This window comes from Clarias gariepinus, chromosome 17, assembly GCF_024256425.1.
Source record: "Clarias gariepinus isolate MV-2021 ecotype Netherlands chromosome 17, CGAR_prim_01v2, whole genome shotgun sequence".
Lineage (NCBI taxonomy): Eukaryota > Metazoa > Chordata > Actinopteri > Siluriformes > Clariidae > Clarias > Clarias gariepinus.
In genome coordinates, this window is record NC_071116.1 from 7,759,370 (window position 1) to 7,779,368 (window position 19,999).

Consider the following 19,999-nt stretch of genomic DNA (forward strand, 5'->3'; position numbering starts at 1 on the left):
TTAATATTATGACTTCACCATTTGGCTCTGATACACTGTTTCCCAAACCCTGACAAGAAAACGATTCCTTTTCTCACTGTGATAGGAGTTACTGTTTCTAAGCAAGAGCTATCTCTCCTAGGAGCGGTGTTCTTTAAATGATTGCGTTTTTCTGATGACTGTCTAATGCAGTTCAAACGGCAAGTTAACCCAGTGATCTTCTCTCCTTCCTCTTGCATTCCCTCTCTCACACACACTCTCTGCGTGGTGTGTTTTACGTTGGGTGTGTGTCTCTGGCAGTGGGCCGGCAGACCACAGCTCCGGCCGCGGTCTCGGCGGTGGCTGCAGCCGCGGCAGCCGGCACTGCCGCCGGCCTGGTGGAACAAGGTAGCCTACCTCGGAGGAGACAACTTCTCTTTTCTTTCACTCTTTTTTCTCTTTTTTTGCTGTTTCACAGGCCACACTTCAGCATGGAGCCTTTAGCATGTCCTGATTACAGCTGTCTTATATTGACACCTGCACTGTGAACTGTAGCCTGTGGCTGAGCAGTTGGAATGCCGTGCGGTTATTTTTCTCATACTGTATACGTTTGATTCTTTCCTTTCTGCCTTTTCACTTTTCCCTGTTTGTTAGTTTTTCCATGTGTTTTTGTGCTGTTGGGTCATAATGGTGTTTACATGTCAAGATTTTAGTAACGTAGGGTTGTCAGGGATTGGACCAAAGCGAGAAGAAGCATTCATAGTAGGGCTGCACGTTGCAATTATTTTTACACGCATTTGAACAATTAAAGGTATAATTTTGTATTAAAACATATTTATCAAGGCTAACACCAAATAATTGGACAAATGACTAAAAAAATAGCACATGAAAAAAGTCGATTTTTATGTGATTAATTGTGCAGCACCAAAATTCATAACCCAAAAAGTATTACTTTAATATACAGTATTAGTTGTATGTCCATCCCAACAATTTGTAAAAATAAGCTTTTTTTCCTATCCTAGAATCCATGCCAAAATTTTGGATAAAATCCGGATACATTTTAAGAAAACAGACCAAAAAAATAAGGTGATCTGGATTTGACCGGAATTGTATTTTTCTACGTCGAAAACTTTACTTTAACAGCACATAAATATATTTGTCCAAAATTATGTTGACATTTTTTACTTAATATGACTTTTAAGTTTCCTTTGAAGATGATCCGAGCAGCATGTTACCACGCCCTGGGACGCAGCATGAGCAGCATTTCCAAAATGCTTCCGTGTCCCAGTGGGCGCATGTGGTACCTGTGATACTTAGGGAAAAGCTGGCTGGAGGGTTGGGATGGCGCAAGAGCAAAATAAATTGGCTACTATTACTTCATTCTCTCTTTATTGACCAGAGATGCCAATGCAAAGTCTCTTATTTTAGTTTCTTATGATTCGCCTCAATTGTGTCACTCTGTTTTACGCGTTACATCAATTATTAATGGAGTATTAAACAGCATGTAAACATAGTCTGTGTCTCATCAAACTCCCCCACTTCTATCTCTGTCCTACTTACATTCCTCTTCACCACACACTACAGTCACTCTCTTTCCTTATCTTCTTGTTCCATATTGTGTTCTGTAAGTAGATAGCATGCTCCATCATCTTGCACTCATCACATCACCCCTTTGTCACTGTCCTTTATCTGATTGCCCATCGTCCAGCTGTGCTCTCTCTCTCTCTCTCTCTCTCTCTTTCTCTCTCCACCCTTCATTCTCCACCCCCTCACTTTCTCTCTCCTCTCTCTCTCTCTCTCTCTCTCTCTCTCTCTCTTTCTGTCTCTCGCACGCTGTCACTTCTCTCCTGATAGGTCTTTTTTCCCTGCCAGTGCTCCTGTGCCTGGTTTGCTGAATGCTGCACGGGGCCGCATGCATGCGTTTGTGGTGCAGAAGAAGGTGGCTGAGCTCATGTTGCATGTACAAGAAGACTTTAATCTTTGCATTAAGGAGAGGGGGTTCAATGTGAGGGTAGCCTTTATAATGCCACATGGTTTCAGATCAGTTGTGATTTAGATTCAGTTAAGTTTTCTTTAACTTTTTGAAGGTTAAATTGTCTACCTCTGTCTAGAAGGTTCTATAACTACAAATGCTTAAGGATGGATAATAATGATATTATTGCTCATGACAGATGTACTGTATAGTCGGGGCAATGAATATTTAGGCACTGGTCAATGTTATTGTTATTTTAGCTGTTTACCACGGTATATTGGAGTTGTTGTTTTTTTATTTATTAATGAGTATAAATCAAAAGTGCAAACTATCAGCTTTAATTGGAGGGTGTCTATAATTGGACATAATCAATTAATGCTGTGGGTTACTCGTTTACTGATTGGGAGGTCAGGAGTTTAAGCCCCAGCAACGCCAAGTTGCCACTGTTGAGGCCTTGAGCAAGGCCCTTAACCATACAGTACGTGCTCCAGGGGGCGCTGTAACCTGGCTGACCCTGCGCTCTGACCCTGGCTTCTGCTGTTCCTGGAATATGCAACAAAGTCATTTCACTGTGCTGTAACAAATTTGACAAATAATTCAGCAAGCAATTATCATTATTTATTAATTGCACAGTTGGTTGCTTAACTGGCCAGTTGTGTGTAATTCCCTAATTGTTTGACTTTTAACTTTCATTCCTTCAATGCTGGGTGGGTTTCCTCCCACATTCCAAGGACATGCAAGTTCCCAAAATGTGCAAATGGACTGCGAAAGCGGCTTGCCTTTTTTAAAGGCTAATAAGTGGAATGGTTTGCAGTGACCAATTCCACAAGTTGACCTGAATTCAACTAAGCTGGCATTGGTGTCTCAGTGGTAGGTGTTTTGTCTTCCATGCAAAATGCCCGGGTTCGATTCCCAGCCACTGCTCAAACCCCAGCCACTGGATGCGATGCCAGTCCCAAGCTCAGATAAAATGGGAGGGTCAAACCTGTGCCAAGCTTAAATGTCTGCTGTGGGGACCCCTTGCCCGGAGTAGCCGAAAGACCAACAACACGACCTGAATCCAACTGAGCATGTATTTCATTTGCTAAAGTAAGAAAATCCCAAGAACAAGCAAGAACTGAAACCGAGTAAAAGTGCCTGGTGATATCTTTGGGTTAGATTTTAGATAAAGTCATAAACTGCAAAGAAAATGTTAAATGAAATTTAATTTGTTTGTTTTTTCCAATTACTTTTGGTTCTTTTACAATTGGAGGACCACATGTAAGATGTGGGATAAATCCTAGACCATTTGCCTGATTCAGATGTAACGACACACTGCCTGGGCAAAAAAAGGCATGACCTTTGATCTTAGATTTGATCACAGCACACAATGTGTCTGTGAGTGAAACTGGTTCCTCATGCTCCCAGAACCATATTTCACAAATTGTGTCCTGGAATATACCTGTGACAGCATGGAAGAAAAAGGTCAATAGCTGGGATAGGCAAGTCATTCAGTACATTAAAGTCATCAGCTGACTTTATTTTATTGCCACATAACATTGCTGAGCCTAGACCTGACCAACTGAAGCAACCCCAGATGCCTCCAGAGGGTGATGATGGGTGCATCGCTTCATGCACTTCCCTTCTTACCCCGACATGCCCATCACTCTGGAACAGGGTTAATCTGGACTCATCAGACCACATGATCTTCTTCCATTGCTTCAAAGTCCAATCTTTCTGCTCCCTAGGTTTCGTATGATTTCCTCATAGCTTGTGTAAGAACAATACACAAGAACCTCTTACTTTCACTATTAAACACAGCTATGATTCCTACTGTCATCATTTATTCCAAACGCATTTCTTTCACGAATGAAGTTGATTCTTCAGTGATATCCTTCCAGGATTGAATAATTTGCTGGACAGTTATTAATCCAAGCCCAGCGATTTGAAATCTCCTTAGTTGTTCTTGTTGCCTGATACAGGCCAATAGTTTGACTTTTCTGAAATGGTGACTTTTTTTAGGGCCAGGGATTTTAGGTCAACAGCTAAACTTGTGCACTTTGATGTTATATTCAGTATTACATTCCAATTCCTAAGCAGACAGCTAAGTGGTAACACTAACTTTGCCCAAATATTAACAGACCTGACTGTATATGAGTTCTGAGATTCCATTGATTAAACTTTTTCCCATATGGATATATTATTGCTGTTTTGTATTCTGCTTGTGTCCTGTGTGTCTGTGTGTATTCTATTCAACTGCTCCATTATAGCATGGAAGATTGGGTGTTCTCTCTTTTGCTCTCAATTCTGACAGACTTTCTTTCCTTTCTAGCTTTTCTTGAATTCTGTCTGTAAAATAATGGTCACTGTGTGTTTATTTGTGGGTCAGATGTCTATCTGGATAAGATATTAAGTTTGTTAACTCTAGGTACCACTAAGGCATGGGAAGAGGATCTGGGCTTGAAGGGATGTGATTAGAAAAGACTTTCAAAGGGAATACAAGAAAAAAAAAAAAAGTCCTTTAGCCATCACATTTTGTTATCTCTTTTAGAATTTTTGGTTTAAGTATTTCTTTAAGTAGTTAAGTGTATTAAAGTTAGAATTTGGATTAGTTTATATGTACATTCACACTGTTTAGAATCCTTTCCCTATTCCATGTGCATTTGAACCCCCTGCCCTCTTTCAACGACCAAAGGTCTTCCGAGCGAACCGATTATTATCTCTCACTCTTAATCCATTCTTTTACCCTTTTTTCATCCCTCCTTTTCTTCTGTCTTGCTTTCTCTGCCCCTAAAATCTATGCCAAGGTAAGGAGTCTCTCTCTCTCTTTCTGTCTCTGTCTCTCTCGATCTCTTCCTTTACCTCTTTTGCCCTCTCGCCATCTCAACAAAAAATGAGACTTGTCACATGGACAATGGTCACTTTCTCTTTATCCCTCCACAATGAAGAAGTCATTCTCAGAAAGATCATTCCATTAAGTCATGTTTTTTTTTTTTTTAACTACTACTATAAAACTACATTCATGCTTGATAATGGTGTCCTTGACTACCAGGGATATATTTCATAAAGATTTGATATACAAGACTACACCGTACAGCCCCATCTACACCGTGCATTAATGTGCCATGTGTATCTGGATAGAATTATCCGGATAACGAGTCGGAATTTATCAGCATTCTTGTCCGCATCGTGATCGGATCTCATTTCTTCCACTCAATTTGCAAATCTGTGGATGTGCAGGAAGTCATTCGGCTGCCATTCGAGCAGATAAACGGAGCTAAATTCAAATAATAAAGGTGCAGGAGTTGACTTTTCATGGAGGGTGATGTCAATAGTAATCCCCGTCAGTGTGATGCAGGTAACCACATTTTGTTGTGTTCAGTCACTAGACAAAGGCGGATCGGTAATCTGGCATAGCTGGCATTTTCCTGGTGGACCATCGCACCTTGGACGGACCTTGGAGCTGATCTAATTTAATCTAGTCCTAATTTCATTTTTAATTCAATGTATTTTTGGGCCAGTGACCAGCCCATTGAGGTGTTGGTTCACTTTCTATACTGACATTAAAATTTCACCCAATCAAAATTTCCTACTAGTTTCCATCCCTCTCCCTTTGTCCTGCCTGGTTCTTGTCTCAGATAGCGAGGCTCAGCGAGAAACGTTTGTGGCTGGATGAGGCTGGATGTCTGTCCAAAAATATTAACAATCTAAACGCGCTCCAAAGTGATCCAGATGTTTGATACAAAGGCTGTAGGAGCTTCACCATTACAGTATCAGACAGTGTGCTGCGACAGGTGGAACTTGAAATAGATGTGTATGGACATGGCAAGTTTAAAGGATTCTTTGGATTAATCAGTGTTAAACTGTTCTCGCACCTGCAGCCATTTTAAGCTTTGTGTCTGAGCGGTCCATTATCCACTGTGCATGATTTAGTTTCTTGTTACAAGAGCGACCGATGTCAGCCGGTGCATTTATTCTCATCGTTACTCAGCCAATAAGTTAGTCAGCCCATACTCTCTGCTAATAAGACCATTTTTTATATTATAATCAGAATAACATCAAGGGCCAAATGTATACTGTTTAGAAGTGTTGGAGAAAACCTGCGGACTGCAATGGAATCAAAGAAACTGGTTTAAATATAAACATAAAGTACAATCTGGAGGCAAATACACAGCAACCATATTGAATATAAATGGTTCACTATCAGAAGGGTCCATTATGACTCCTGCATATATTCAGTGTACTTTGTAATGTAATAACTTAGACTAACTGAGATCCGGTCTCACTGTGTAACAGACTGCTGATCTGATCCCGTTCTCATCACAGTCAAGTCCCGTAGTTACACGCACTGTTGCATGCATAGTTTCAACCCTGATAAGGTATCCAGATACAGATTTTTAATGCCAGGTTTAAATGGAGCCAACTGTACATGATCCTCCTAGTCCCTGCTTCCTTTTTTTTGTGTGAATGTCTAAGTGAACGGGTGAGTGTGCACATTCCTGCATGTCCACGATGCACGTCCCGCATTGTGCATGCCACTGGTTCAGGGAGGCAGTACTCCCTTTCTGCTCACAATGTACCTGTTATGGGGATTTTCGCCTTCGGTATGTGGTAACTCTATCACTCTACATACGTATGTCCTTGATTTGCTCCGCTTGCCCCACATAGCATTTTAAAAGCCGGTTAATCCTCTCCGATGCCAGGCATTGCCCAGCATTTTGGTCGTGAAAGCATTACATACATGCTGTGACTCTCTGTTCTGCGTACCAATGTTTTCCCTCCCTCTCTCTCCGTCTGCAGCAGCCAAGAGCCTGCTCAACAAGAAGGCTGATGTCAAGGTAAGGTCGATTTCACTACTGCAACTACTGTACACATCCTTTTTTTTCTTTTTTCTTTTCCTGAGTTCATTTTCTTCATCACTAAGCCTTTCTTTTCAGTCTACCAGGCTAGTGTGCCTACTCTTCACTAAAAACACTCCAGTACTTGTACACCAGGGGGTCGGACAGGTCAAAATAGTTTTAGTCTGCTTGTTTTTTGGTTATGTTTTTGTCTGAAGTGTGTATTTTTTTTTTGTTTGGTTGGTTAATTGCTTTGGCCCACTTTTGTCTTGATGTCTGTCTGCGTCTGATTAACGAGAAAAACGCTTAGGCTAGTCGGGTGCCGCTTATCAGGTTAATGAGGTGTCAGACCGTTAATGATTCAATTCGACCTTGTTTTTTAACCTCCTTTAAATTCTGATTTTATTCCTTTAGGTGTCTTTTGTCTGCATAACTCTAATAGGGATATTAGCAGATTAAAAAAAATTTTTTTTACCTGTTTTGTGGTGATACACTAAAACATATCATACACACGTACTGTACTAATAAAGGTGCTGCTAATGTCATTTTGTGTTCTTAAGGCCTTTTGATTGTTGAATCTTTTCACAGTTTTTTTTTTTTTTTTTTTGCCACAGATGCCCTCTTTAAATGTTATCATTATGTGGAATGATTTAGTTTATTATAAAAACACATTACAGGCTCAAAAATATATTCTTTATATTTTTAACTGAAAATGTTTTTTTACGGTGTATTTTACATGAAGAATGTAAATGTGTTTTTTTTTTTTGAGTGTGCGCAGACATCTGTGTATCTAATGGTTTGAAATGGCTAGTGTGTTCTTTTTTTTTTTTTAAAGGAATAAAATATGAGCAGATGTGGACACAGTATGAGGCAGCGCACGAAGCTTCATTTGCTCCGATAGCACATAATCCCCCCACTTGAAGTGATTCAGGCTTTCACATCAGCCTGTGCTACAGAATTAGAAACGAACCTCTTGTCTGTTCTCCATGAGTGATTGAGCGGTGAATAATCTGAAAAAATAATCCTCTCCAGTCGTGCATTCCTCACTCGGAGCATTAATCATACCTTACATAATCTAGTGGCATGCTGATGGTGAAATGCTTATGGGGGGGAGCAATTGTGACCGGTTAATTTTTTGGCCCTCCTGCCCTTTCTCATGGCTTATTTCTGTAACATGGAGCTCTAAATAGCTGGAGATGTTCTGCACTCAGATGCCACTGAGATCTCACATTTACAGATTTTTTTTTTTACTGTACCCTGCTTCACACATCAGGGTTAGCTTTGCCCACACTCCCCCTCTGTCTTTACCTTTCCCTCTTTTTATCTCCACCTATCTACCCATCCATCTTCACACTGTTTCTCTCTTGCTCGCTCTTTCTACCACTCTCCTTCTCTTTTTCACTCTCTCTCTCTTTCTCTTACCCCTTTGGCTGCCTGATCATAGCCATAGCTCATTCAGCCGAGCTTTCCGCCTACAGACCAACCGTGCTGTCTCGCCCTGCATTCTCATTTCTCTTTTTCCTGCTTGCACTCTCTAGCTCTTGAGCCACCAGCATAGGCAGTTTCAACAGGGGTGGCTGCGGCGAGAGGCGGAGCAAGAGGACGGACATCAGCTTCATGCTCCATACACCACTTATTCGTTGGCTATATAATTATAAAGACATTAAAGGCATTGGCAGCACATTATTCCATATACATACAGTATACAGCACCAGTTCAAAGGAAAGAAAATGTTGGCATCCAGCTAAGAGAGTATAAATATTTTTTCTGGGGTGGCACAGGTTACCAACTGTACGAAGCTCGTCTTCTCATATCTCTAGGCTTTTTCTGAGCTCCAGTAAAATCTTCTTCTTTGTCTTTCAGGTGTCGCCACAGCGAATCATCTGCTTCCATCTTACTCTATCCTCTGCTTCCTCTTCTCTTACCCCAACTAACTTCATGTCCTCTCTTACTGCATCCATGAATCTCCTCTTTGGTCTTCCTCTAGACCTCCTGCCTGGCAGTTCCAACTTCATCATCCATCCACCGATATATTCACAATCTTTTTTTTTAATGTGTCCAAACCACCTCAATCTGGCCTCTCTGACTTTATCTCCAAAACATCTAACGTGGGTTGTCCCTCTGATGAACTCATTCTTGATCCTATCCATCCTTGTCACTCCCAAAGAGAACCTTAACATCTTCAGCTCTGCTACCTCCAACTCTGCTCCTGTCTTTTCTTCAGTGCTACTGTCTCTTAGCCATAGAACATCACTGGTTTCACCCCTGTCTTGAACACCTTTCCTTTCATTCTCACTGATACTCTTTTATCATAAAACACACCTGACACTTTTCTCCACCCATTCCAACCTGCCTGTACCCGCCTCTTCACCTCCTTTCCACACTCTCCGTTGCTCTGGACCGTTGACCCTAAGTACTTAAAGTCCTGCACCTTCTTTACCTCTGCTCCCTGTGGCCTCACCGGTCCACTTGGCTTCCTCTCATTCACACGCATGTATTCCGTCTTGCTGCGGCTAACCTTCATTCCTCTGCTTTCCAGAGTGAACCTCCACCTCTCCAAATTTTCCTCCACCTGTTCCCTGCTCTCGGTACAAAGCACAATGTCATCTGCAAACATCATAGTCCATGGAGACTCCTGTCTAACCTCATCTGTCATCCTGTCCATCACCAGAGCAAACAATGAGTGGGGCCAGGGGTAGCTCAGTGGTTAAGGCATTGGACTACAGTTCGGAAAATCCCAGGTTCAAACCCCACAACCACCAAGTTACCACTGTTGGGCCCTTGACCGCGGCCCTTAACCCTCAACTGCTCAGATGTGTAATGAGATAAAAAAAAAATTAAGTCGCTTTGGATAAAAGCGTCTGCTAAATGTAAACAAAAAGGGGCTTAGAGCCGATCCTTGATGCAGACCCACCTCCACCTTGAACTCTTCCGTCACACCTACAGCACATCTCTCCACTTTCTTACAGCTCTCAAACATGTCCTGCACCACTCTAACATACTTCTCTGCCACTCCACCCACTCCACCACCTTCTCATACAATACCACAGCTCCTCTGTACTGTACGCTTTCTGTAAATTTACAAAGACACAATGCAACTCTTTATTACCTTCTCTGTACTTCTCCATTATCAAATACTGCATCTGATATACTCTTTCTAGGAATGAAACCATAGTAAAAAAAAGTTCTAGTAAAATAATAGACCATTTTCATCTTAAATAGTAACATACCTGGAGGCATCTAACACAGCACTATTTTAAGACATAGACAAATAAAAATACATGTTCAGGATATGCCCTTCTGCATTATGTAAGTTGACTATAAATGTACAATTTTATTTATATTTTCAGCAATAAGCTGATCACCATCACTAACATATCTTCATGGAGGCTTGTTGAGCAACAGAAAAGCGTTCGCCATGTTAATACGAGATCAGAAGTCTGAACCCTGATTATAACTCAGCCAGCTGTGCGAGGGAGGGATGGCATGCTCCCTCACTCTCTCTCTCTCTCTCTCTCTCTCGCTCTCTCTCTCTTTCTTGTCAATCACAGTGACACCAGCCAATCATCATGTCTGTGAGCTCATGTATGTGGAATAGGGCTGATAGCGCTTTTTTCTGTGTGTGTTACACTGCTCAGCGACACACCATAGTGCACTTGCCAAGTTTTCATGTATCTCTAAGGAAGCATGTGTTTTGGGGAATAAAAAACAAGCTTTGGTCAAGTCTAAGAATATCTTCTCCTACACAAGCTATTAAAATAATTAACCCTGCCATGAGCAGTCACTGCTCTGACATGTACTGCAAATAAATGTTGCCTATTCTTCGTCATACTTTGTTACTATTAAAAAAGAAACAATTAGAGACTAATAGCTTGTATTGTGGGTTTGTTCAGTGAGTTCAATGTACAAAGACAACAAAGAGACGTTCAAGTCAAATGAGGAATTTAGATTGTGCAGAATAAAAGAGCACAGTTATGAAACTAAAAAACTCCCTTTATTTCGCGATCTAATCCCCTGTTACACTTTCAGTGCTTGGATACCATCAAGGTAGAAAGTTTTCTCGGTAGAGAAAAGAGAGATGCGTCGCTTAGGACATACAGTAGGTTGACAACATGTTTTTTCTAGATTTTAAAGGATTGCTGTGGGCTTCAAGCCACCTTGGCTGGGATCGCCATTCACAGACTTATAGACTTTTGCCCAATTTGAATTAGTTTTACCCCATTATTTACAAGACAGTTCATCACAAGTCTGGGTTTGACTTGACCGCCCCTCCTAATTGCTGTTTAAATAACCAGATTTATTTACATCATACTGCAAAATACAAATGTTGGTGACCCGCATTGGGAAACATTGATTTGTTATGTTGGCGAGTCACAAAGGACTGGAAAAGCTTTTTTTAGAGAAGCTCCCTGTTAGCTTTCTTTAACCTTCCCTCATCCACTTCACCTCCCTCTTCTCCCATCATCCATCATTACACCTTCAGCATGCTGTAATCCTAACACGTTCTTGCTCCATCTCAGTCCATCGCTCACCCCGCGAGCTCTGAGCGTGTGCACCGCTGTGTGATGATAGGCAGCAGAGGGTGCGGCCACCACAGTGTGAAATGCGGCTCCTGCTCCAGGAATAGCTGGTGGTCTGAACCCTGGGAGCTGAGAGACAGAAATAGACACCTCCGCGGCGCCTCACTCATTGCTTAGTAACTGGCTCACCATGCTTCTTCATTCTGACAATTTAGGATTTCTTGCTTTTTTTTTTTCCATTGTGCTGCTACATTCTCAGTGTATGGCCTTAGAATTGTAAATAAAATTATGGACTTTGAAACGGTTGAACTTGGTCAAGTTTAGATTGGCTTCATGCTTCAAACATGATTTAGGCTTAAGGAAAGAATATTCTATAGTGATTATCTTGTTCTGAAATAATTCTAGAACATAAGGAAGATAAAAAACATTTGGCTAGACGACAAGCAAAATTCCAGCTACAGTCTTATGCAAAAGTTTAGGCACCCCTTGATAAATAACAGATTTTGGTGATTTTTTTTTAATTGAAAAGATGTTAACACGGTCTCTCTTGGAAATGGACAAAAAAATGCACAATATTTTCACGAAACATTGATGCATAGTTACTTAGTTATGTCATAAATTGAACGAAAAATAAATAAAAACATTATTGTGGCACTGGGCAAAAGTTTGTGCACCCTACATAATCAGTACTTAGTAACACCTCCTCTGGCAGATGTCACAGCTTGCTAACGCTTTTTATAGCCAGCGAAAAGTCTTTCAGTTCTTGTACTTGGGATTTTCTCTCATTTTTTCTTGCAAAATGCTTCTAGTTTTGTAATATTCTTTGGTCGTCTTGCATGCTCTTTAAAGATCTACCCAAACATTTTCAGTGATGTTTAAATCAGGGGACTGTGATGGCCGTTCCAAAACCTTCAGCTTGTGTCTCTCGAGGTTTTCCATAGTGGATTTCGAGGTATGTTTAGGATCATTGTCCTGTTGTAGTAGCCACCCTCTTTTCAGCCTCAGTTTTTTTACAGATGGTGTGATGTTTGCTTCTAGAATTTGCTGGTATTTAGTGGAATCCATTCTTCCCTCCATCCGTGCAATGTTTCCCTGCCACTGGCTGCAACACAACCCCAAAGCATGATGGATCCACCCCCATGCTTTATAGTTGGCAGGGTGTTCTTTTCATGAAATGCTGCTCCTTATTTTCTTCAAGCATGCCTTTGCCGATTGTGTCCGAAGAGTTTAAATTCATCAGTCGACAGCACTTGTTTCCAAAACGCATCAGGCTTCTGTTGATGTTCTGATTTATACTTCTGACGTTGGATTTTATGTTGGGGACGCAGGTAAGGTTTTCTTCTGCTGACTCTTCCATGAAGGCCTTGTGGAACGGCGCACCACCACGCCTGAGTCTGTTAAATCTTCCTGCAGGTTTTTTATTTCATTTCTCACTGTGGAAACTTCAAGCTGACAACACTTTGCTATCTTCTTGTGGCCTTCTCCTGCATCGTGGGCATCAATAACTTTCATTTTCAGAGTCGTACACAGCTGCTTAGAGGAACCCATGGTGTCCGCAAGTGTGTGCACAAGGTTTGAAGAGTCAAAGTATTTGTAAAGCTTGAAACTGGCACACTTTTGCACAGTGCCATAATAATGTTTTTATTTTTTATTTTTGTTCATTTTATGGCATAAGAAGTAACTATGCGTCAATGTTTGCTGGAAATATTGTGCATTTTATCCATTTCCAAGAAACAGTGTTAACATCTTTTCAATTAAAAAATCACCAAAATCTGTTATTTATCAAGGGGTGCCTAAACTTTTGCATAAGACTGTATTGGTAAATAATGGTTATTTACGGAATGTTTTACCTCAAATGAATTAATAATAAAACTTTATAGAAGTTTAACAAGCAAGCTTAGTTCGAATAAATGATGTTTTTGCATTTAAATAGCCTGCCTCATTTATTTTCATAATGTAAAAAAAAAAATTGTTGTTTTTTACTATTTAATTCTTTAGTGCATGTAAAAATAGCAGTTTTTCTACTTGGTGCATTTGGACTGGATACAATTTTAATGAAAGTTTTAACACATTAAAAATGCTTTATACTTATATATATTATACGTTTTTCATCCCTGCAAATAGAACATTCTTTCTAGACCATACATATTTAATGATAAAGATTTAAAGAAATCCAATAAAGTTTAATTAAAAGCTATTTTGTTTCAGTCTTGTGCAAATAACACTATAGAACGTACATTTTGTTAAAGGATTGTATGTGTTATTTCTTCATTGCATACATTGTAAGAGTATAGAAAATGGGCATTATTCACTATATTTTATACTTTCTATTTTCATTTACCTGAATAAAACAACATATGACTCAAGATTACACAGCTGTGAGGCTATAAGAAAACCACTTGTTAGTGAGACTTAGAATACAGATTGGAGTTTGGAGTAATGGAAAAAAGGTCATATGGTCTGATGAGTCCAGATTGACTCTATTCCAGGGTGATGGGTGCGTCAGGGTAAGGTCAGCTGACAACCTGAATGTAGGGAATGACCCTGTTAGCACGGACATACTTCAGGACTCGAATTGTGGAAGAGTGGTTCTGGGAGCATGAGGAATCATTTTTGCATATGAATTTGACACCATATTGTACCATATTGGTGTAGTGGTTAGCACTGTCGTTTGCGTGTTCTCCCCGTGCTTGATGGGTTTCCTCCGGGTACTCCGGTTTCCTCCCACAGCTTAAAGACATGCAGATTAGGCTAATTGGCATTCCCAAATTGCACATAATGTGCTGGATTGGCAACCTGTCCAGGGTGTACCCCGCCTTGTGCCCTAAGCCTCCTGGGATAGGCTCCAGCACCCCCCACCCCCCACCCCCCCGGGCCCCCAAGCCCACCCTTGGCAGTCTATCATGAATACAGGATAAAGTGGTATAGACAATAAGTGAGTGAGTGAGATGAACGTGTGCAAATTATTTATTTATTAATTGTTACTTTGCCCTGTGTTCTTTGTCCCTGAAAATATTATGATGTATTATTTTTAAGCAGCCCTAAAAGGGAAATTAACTTTGCCATGATACAAAAATGTAATAGTTTGAATTATAAGTGTAGGTAATACGGGTAAGTGATGTGTTACTGTATGTATATGTGTATTTAATACAGTAAGCTCAGTGTCATGAATTGTGTTAGAGTTCAAGCGAATGCTGTACACCGCTGTGTTTGTGAGTGTGTATCAGTGTTTACTGTGACGTCAAGCTGGTACTGTTTCCTTTGCTTTTATGTGCATTTCTGTCTCTGTGGCAGATGTTAGAGAACATACAGTCCACCCCCAAACTACCCTCAAGAGACTCTTTCAGTTTGTGTCTTTCTGGGTGTCTTTGTGTCTAAATGTCTGGATGAATTAACAATATAATTTAATAGAAGGTTCAACTGAACGCTTTTACTCGGTCTGTTGGGACGAAATTCTCTTAACAATGTTTATATAAACAGAACTTTCTAGCCTTATAAAACAGAATTAAACAGTCAGTTAGTAGTAGTATGCAATGCAGTTAAATGTAATGCAGTCAATAATAACACCAATTTTATTTATTTTTTAAATATCTATGATGGATACTATGATCTCAGTATGGATGCATTGCTCCACTTACTGTTATTGATCTGATATTTTGTAAAAGGGACTATTGACATCGTTCTAAATACAAGGCCCCTGATAGTGGTGATCATACAGGATTTAGACAGTATGTTTAAAAGTGAGCGTAAGGGTGATGAATGAAGAGCAGTATCGCCGTGCATGTATTAAGGTCTTCATATAAATACATCCAGTAGGGAAAAAAGTTTACAAAAAAAAAGGTGAGAAGTTCCTTTCTGCGAGCACCGGGATACACTCCCTTTACTCTCCTGCGTCTGCACTTTGCATCCAAGTCAAAGTGCAGTTCACGGCACTTTGTGCTCTTTTTAATGATCGAGCTCGCTTATAATTCGCCGCACACGCAGGTTGTCCACCCTCGCAGATCCAAAGACAAAAACAACGTTAAATAAAATGGTGCATTAGCATTTCAGGATCAATGAGTATTAAAGGGCATATACTGTACATATATTCGGTCTAAAAAAATGAGTATTGATGCATACCTACTGTGAGCCTGATGAGTTTTATTATAAAGCTTGTATATAATGTATAAGGTTTTATAGAGGAAACAAATATGATTTAAAAATCTGTACGCATGTGCTTTTCCCAAGTCTATGATCAACTGAATATCTCTCTCTCTCTCTCTCTCTCTCTCTCTCTCTCTCTCTTTGCATCAGCCCACTTTTTAATTACACTGTTGTGTTTTCTGCCCAGCCACAGTCAAACAGCACGAAAAACAGCATAGTCACCAGTCCCAAAGGGAACGTCCCCTCTCCTGCTCTGGTATTTACCTCCTTATTTCTCTCTGTTCCTCTTAAAATCCCTCTGTTTTGTTTTTGTTTATCTTCTTTTTGTTCTGCACATATCTACTTTATATTTTGTGTCACTCACATAGTGGCACGCTACAATCTAAACCGTAACCTATGTTTCTTTCTCAGACCATTTCATTTGATTTAACATTTCCTTAAAATTTGGATCTGAACACTTTTTGGTTTCCAGCATGCATGAAGCAGAAAGATTCGTGTTTATGTTCTCCAGGATTCAAGATCAGAGCTGTTGGATATTTAGACATGCGCCGTAGTTAACTTCTTATCATCACATCTTTAAATAAATATAGATTTATGATTTATGGATCTGTGGTGTTTTTGCATATTTAAAAAAAATGATATTAATGCTATGAATGATGTTCATGTGCTTCAGTCTGGCAAGTAATGATTTGTAAAAGGTTGGTCATTTATTTTGTATATGAAAGAAATAAAACACAATAGGTGTGCTTAAATAGGAAAATAATCAACAGGTTCCTTGTATCACATATACATACATTGAAATGTTTTATTCTTCGTATACCGCAGCAGTTTCTTTTTTATTTATTACTTTTTAAGTTGTTAAAGAATAAGAGTTGCATGTAACATACTGGTATAAAAAAATATGTTAGTTTCTGTTATTACTTACACCCAACATATCTTCGACACAGCCATAATATTAGGATCACTCTAGTAATATTGAGTAGGTCCACCTTTTATCCCCCACTAACCACCCCCAGCTCTACTGGAACCAGCATTAACCTTTTCCTAAGTGTGATCTTCTTTTGGATTGGATCACTCAGGCCAGTCTTTACACACATCAGTGAGCCTTGGCCTCCCACCACCCTGTCGCCAGTTCACCGGTTTTCCTTCCCTGGATTTTCCTAGATTTGTCTAGACATCAGAATGTGTCCTTTTTCACAGTAGCTAGAGTTGCAATATCTTGTCACAGTCGCACCTGGAAGTGGGTGGGATATATTAGGAAGCAAGTTAACAATTTGTTCAAGTGTCAAGAGCCAAATTTGTAATGGCTAGACAATCAGGCTCCAAAACTACAGCTCTTGTCGAATTTTTCCGGTGTGCAGTGGTCAGGAAATACCAAACGTGATCCAAATAAGGCAAACCAGTGAACCGGTGTCAGGGTCATGGGTAGCCAAGGCTCACTAATGCACATGTGGAGCAACGGCTGGCCTGCATAGTCCAATCCAATAAAGGAGTAGTGTAGATCAAATTGCTGAAAAGGTTAATGCTGATTGCCATAGAAAGGTGTCGGAACACACAACACATCGCTGCTTTGGTTAGAGAAGGTCGCACCTATTCGATATTATGCAAGTCATCATAATGTTATGGCTGGTAGGTGTACGGTATGTTCTACAGTCATTCCTTCACCAGCTCCATTAACAGCTAACGTCAATCCTATTTTTATAATATTTAAATGAGGACGTAGTAAGAAAGAAGGAACCCTCAGCCTCAGTTTGACACCAGGATTTTCCTACTAACCCCAAAAACATTTCACCAGCAGGCTTTTTATGGTTTTATAGCAAAAAAAATTCCTATTAATCAGTTAGAGTTAACCATCTTGGATAGTGTTTATCAAAGTGATTTAAAACAATGATTCAGACTAAGACTTTCTTGATATTTTATATTTAACAATCAAATGTAGATTTTGATAGTAATTGAAAAAGTTCGCCACTCTATTGGCCAAAGCACAAAACTAACCGGTGTGATTTAATACCTGCATTTGTGTTTATTATTGTAGCTGAAATTATTCTATAATAATAATAATAATAATAATAAAGATAATAATCTACTGTAGCATATAAACAATGGAGTCATATTTTAGGGATGTACGGATATTACATAACACGCTGAACAGTTTGATCTTAAAATGTTGAAATAATTTTACAAGGTTTTGTCATTTTTCGACAAGTGCTTTAGGATCTGATCGTACCATGCAGTCTTGAACAAAAACGGATCCTTTTTTTCTCTCTGGCTTTAGTTCTTCTGCTTTAAATCTTCAACTTTGTTCTATTATAAACCAGAGACTCACTTCGAGTTATTAACTTCCATTCATTAACTTTAACTTCTGCTGCACTAACACTGCCTGCTCTTCTATTCCTCTGCGTTTCCCAGTGTTTTCTCTCCACTAACACTTGTACTATGTTTACTCTTTCCATCTCTCATCTATACTTTGTTTTTTTATTGTTTGTTTTGTCTCTTCCTCTTTTCCCCTTTGCCCCTTTTCCCTCTGTCTCTCTTGGTCTTGCCACTCTTTTTGCCTTCCCTTCTCACTCTCTCTCTGTAGGAGCCTCAGACCACTGTTATCCATAACCCAGTGGATGGGATCAAGGTACAGCCTTCCCTAAGCCCTCTCCATCTCTCATTACTTCTCTTTTTTTACATTCCTGGTTCACGTTTTTTTTTTTTTTTTTTCGTCTCAGTTGTTAATTTTTTTTACTCTAAAGTGTTTTATCGTCCATGTTCTCGGACACTAATGGATTCAATAGGAATTAGAATAATATGCAGTTGTACCAATTTTGCCAAGCTATGTTTGGTGTCTGTTTGCTTCTTTGAATGTACAGAGTGCTTTATTCAGTGTATCCATGTGCAAATGGCACGTCTAAGTCATCACAAGCATGATTCAAACCCTGTGCTGTCACTGGGAGCCTTGAACTGGTCTCGAGACATTTTCTAGTGGTGTTTCTTCCTGGACTTGCCTCAGTCTTGGGCATTGCTCTTGCTAAATATACTACTGTGCAAAAGTCTTGATCAAAAAATGTCTGTATAATTTGCTTCCAAAGAGCCAGAATTTCTTGTATTTTGAACATGGTCCTGAGAAATACTTGTCCTGGCAATCTGAAGGACTTTTTTGTCTCGCATTTTCAGTCCAGTCCTTGTATCTGAACAGGTTTAGAGAATAAAAAATTAAAAAAATTGTTAAGCCACACTGTGACCTAAGCATTAAATTATTATTATTATTTTTTTTTTTTGGATCAGTGGAGCAGTTTGTCTAAAGGCTCTAGAGCCCATGGTGGTGAAGTGGGAACGGGTGTAACTAGGAGCTTTGATGAAGAAGAGTGAAGAGTGCGAGAGGGGTGTAGAACTGAACAAGCTTTGATAAGTTAGAGGGAGCGAGATTATGAAATGCTTTAAACGTGAGGAGGAGAATTTTACACTCTGTACGATAGTTAATGGAGAGCCAGTGAAGTTGGAGTTTCTGCGGTAGGCCAGGTTTCTTATGAGTACTCCACTGATTGGCTTTGCCAGATTCACCTGTGTGCTTGTGCCCGTCCCGGTGCTGTCCCGTGCTTAGTGCCACAGTCCCCTGAGGTTAGTGGGATACACTACAGTTCCAGGATGTAACACTATAATATGTGGAAAAGGTCAAAGGGGAGGTAAAGACTTCTGCAAGCAACGATTTCAAAGAACAGACAGCAAATTTATCATGGCTGATTTAACTTTAGTTCACCTTTGTCCTCTAACTCAAGGTCAGCTTTAATGATAAGCAGGGATTTTTTTTTCTTTTTTCTTTTTTTTATAAAACTCTCCGCTCTCCATCTGTCTGTCTCAGAGTTTGCCAGTTTTTTTCAAACTTTTCTTTTCTTTCCCTCAGCAATTTCTTTATTAGCACATAGTTTATTAGTGCCTCATAATAACCACCATGTCATCCTGTCTGTCCCCCATCCGTGTGATCAACGCTGTCCTCGGGAGCAGTGCGGTTTTCTTGGAGCGTCTCTGTTTCTCTGTGCTCTGGCTCGCCTGCCTCAGTCCGATAACAATTGTATGTGTGTGTGTGTGTGTGTGTGCATTAGGGAGATAACCCACACACAGGAACTTTTAGATAATGACACCAGCTTGGGGTTGGGGTGCTCGAAAGCATCAGTATGCTGTATGTGTCAAAGATTAATGCGAGCTATTAAGAGTGGGTGGTGTGTGTGTGTGTGTGTGTGTGTAGGTGCACTAAGGTGGGGTGGTGGTGGTGGTGGTGGTGATGGGGAGGGGGATAAACAGCTGTGTGTTCTCTGCTGCCATCTGGGAAAAGTGTTTCAGAACAGTGAGATAGTTTATTTAAAGCTTCACCAGATGGCCAGCTGGAGAATAAGCTTTTGAATGCATCGTGAGCGTGTTTAGATTTGGGCTAACTGTCATAACTGTCCTCACTTAATAAAGCAATACGTCCGTCGCTGAATTCCAGCTGCTCCCGTCAGCACCGTCAGTGTTTGCAGTGTCCTTGTGCGTCCACACGGAGCACGACTCTATACAGTTCCATTCGTGGTGATGATGTTCCCTTATTTATGTGTACAGCAGCATCA

General features: G+C 40.2%; 1 protein-coding gene across 11 annotated transcripts in view; it reads left to right on the top strand.

Moving 5' to 3' along the window:
* Positions 1-19,999, top strand: part of LOC128505501 (calcium/calmodulin-dependent protein kinase type II subunit beta) — an 87,051-nt gene that overhangs the window by 57,799 nt on the left and 9,253 nt on the right. For 3 of the 11 annotated variants that reach the window (XM_053475947.1, XM_053475946.1, XM_053475949.1), the window contains exons 13-16: positions 280-366; positions 6,710-6,747; positions 15,598-15,666; positions 17,992-18,036. In XM_053475947.1, the coding sequence (XP_053331922.1) occupies positions 280-366; positions 6,710-6,747; positions 15,598-15,666; positions 17,992-18,036 (239 nt within the window). The remainder of the gene's footprint in view (positions 1-279; positions 367-6,709; positions 6,748-15,597; positions 15,667-17,991; positions 18,037-19,999) is intronic. The other 8 variants (XM_053475954.1, XM_053475953.1, XM_053475950.1 and 5 more) reach the window with 7 other exon arrangements.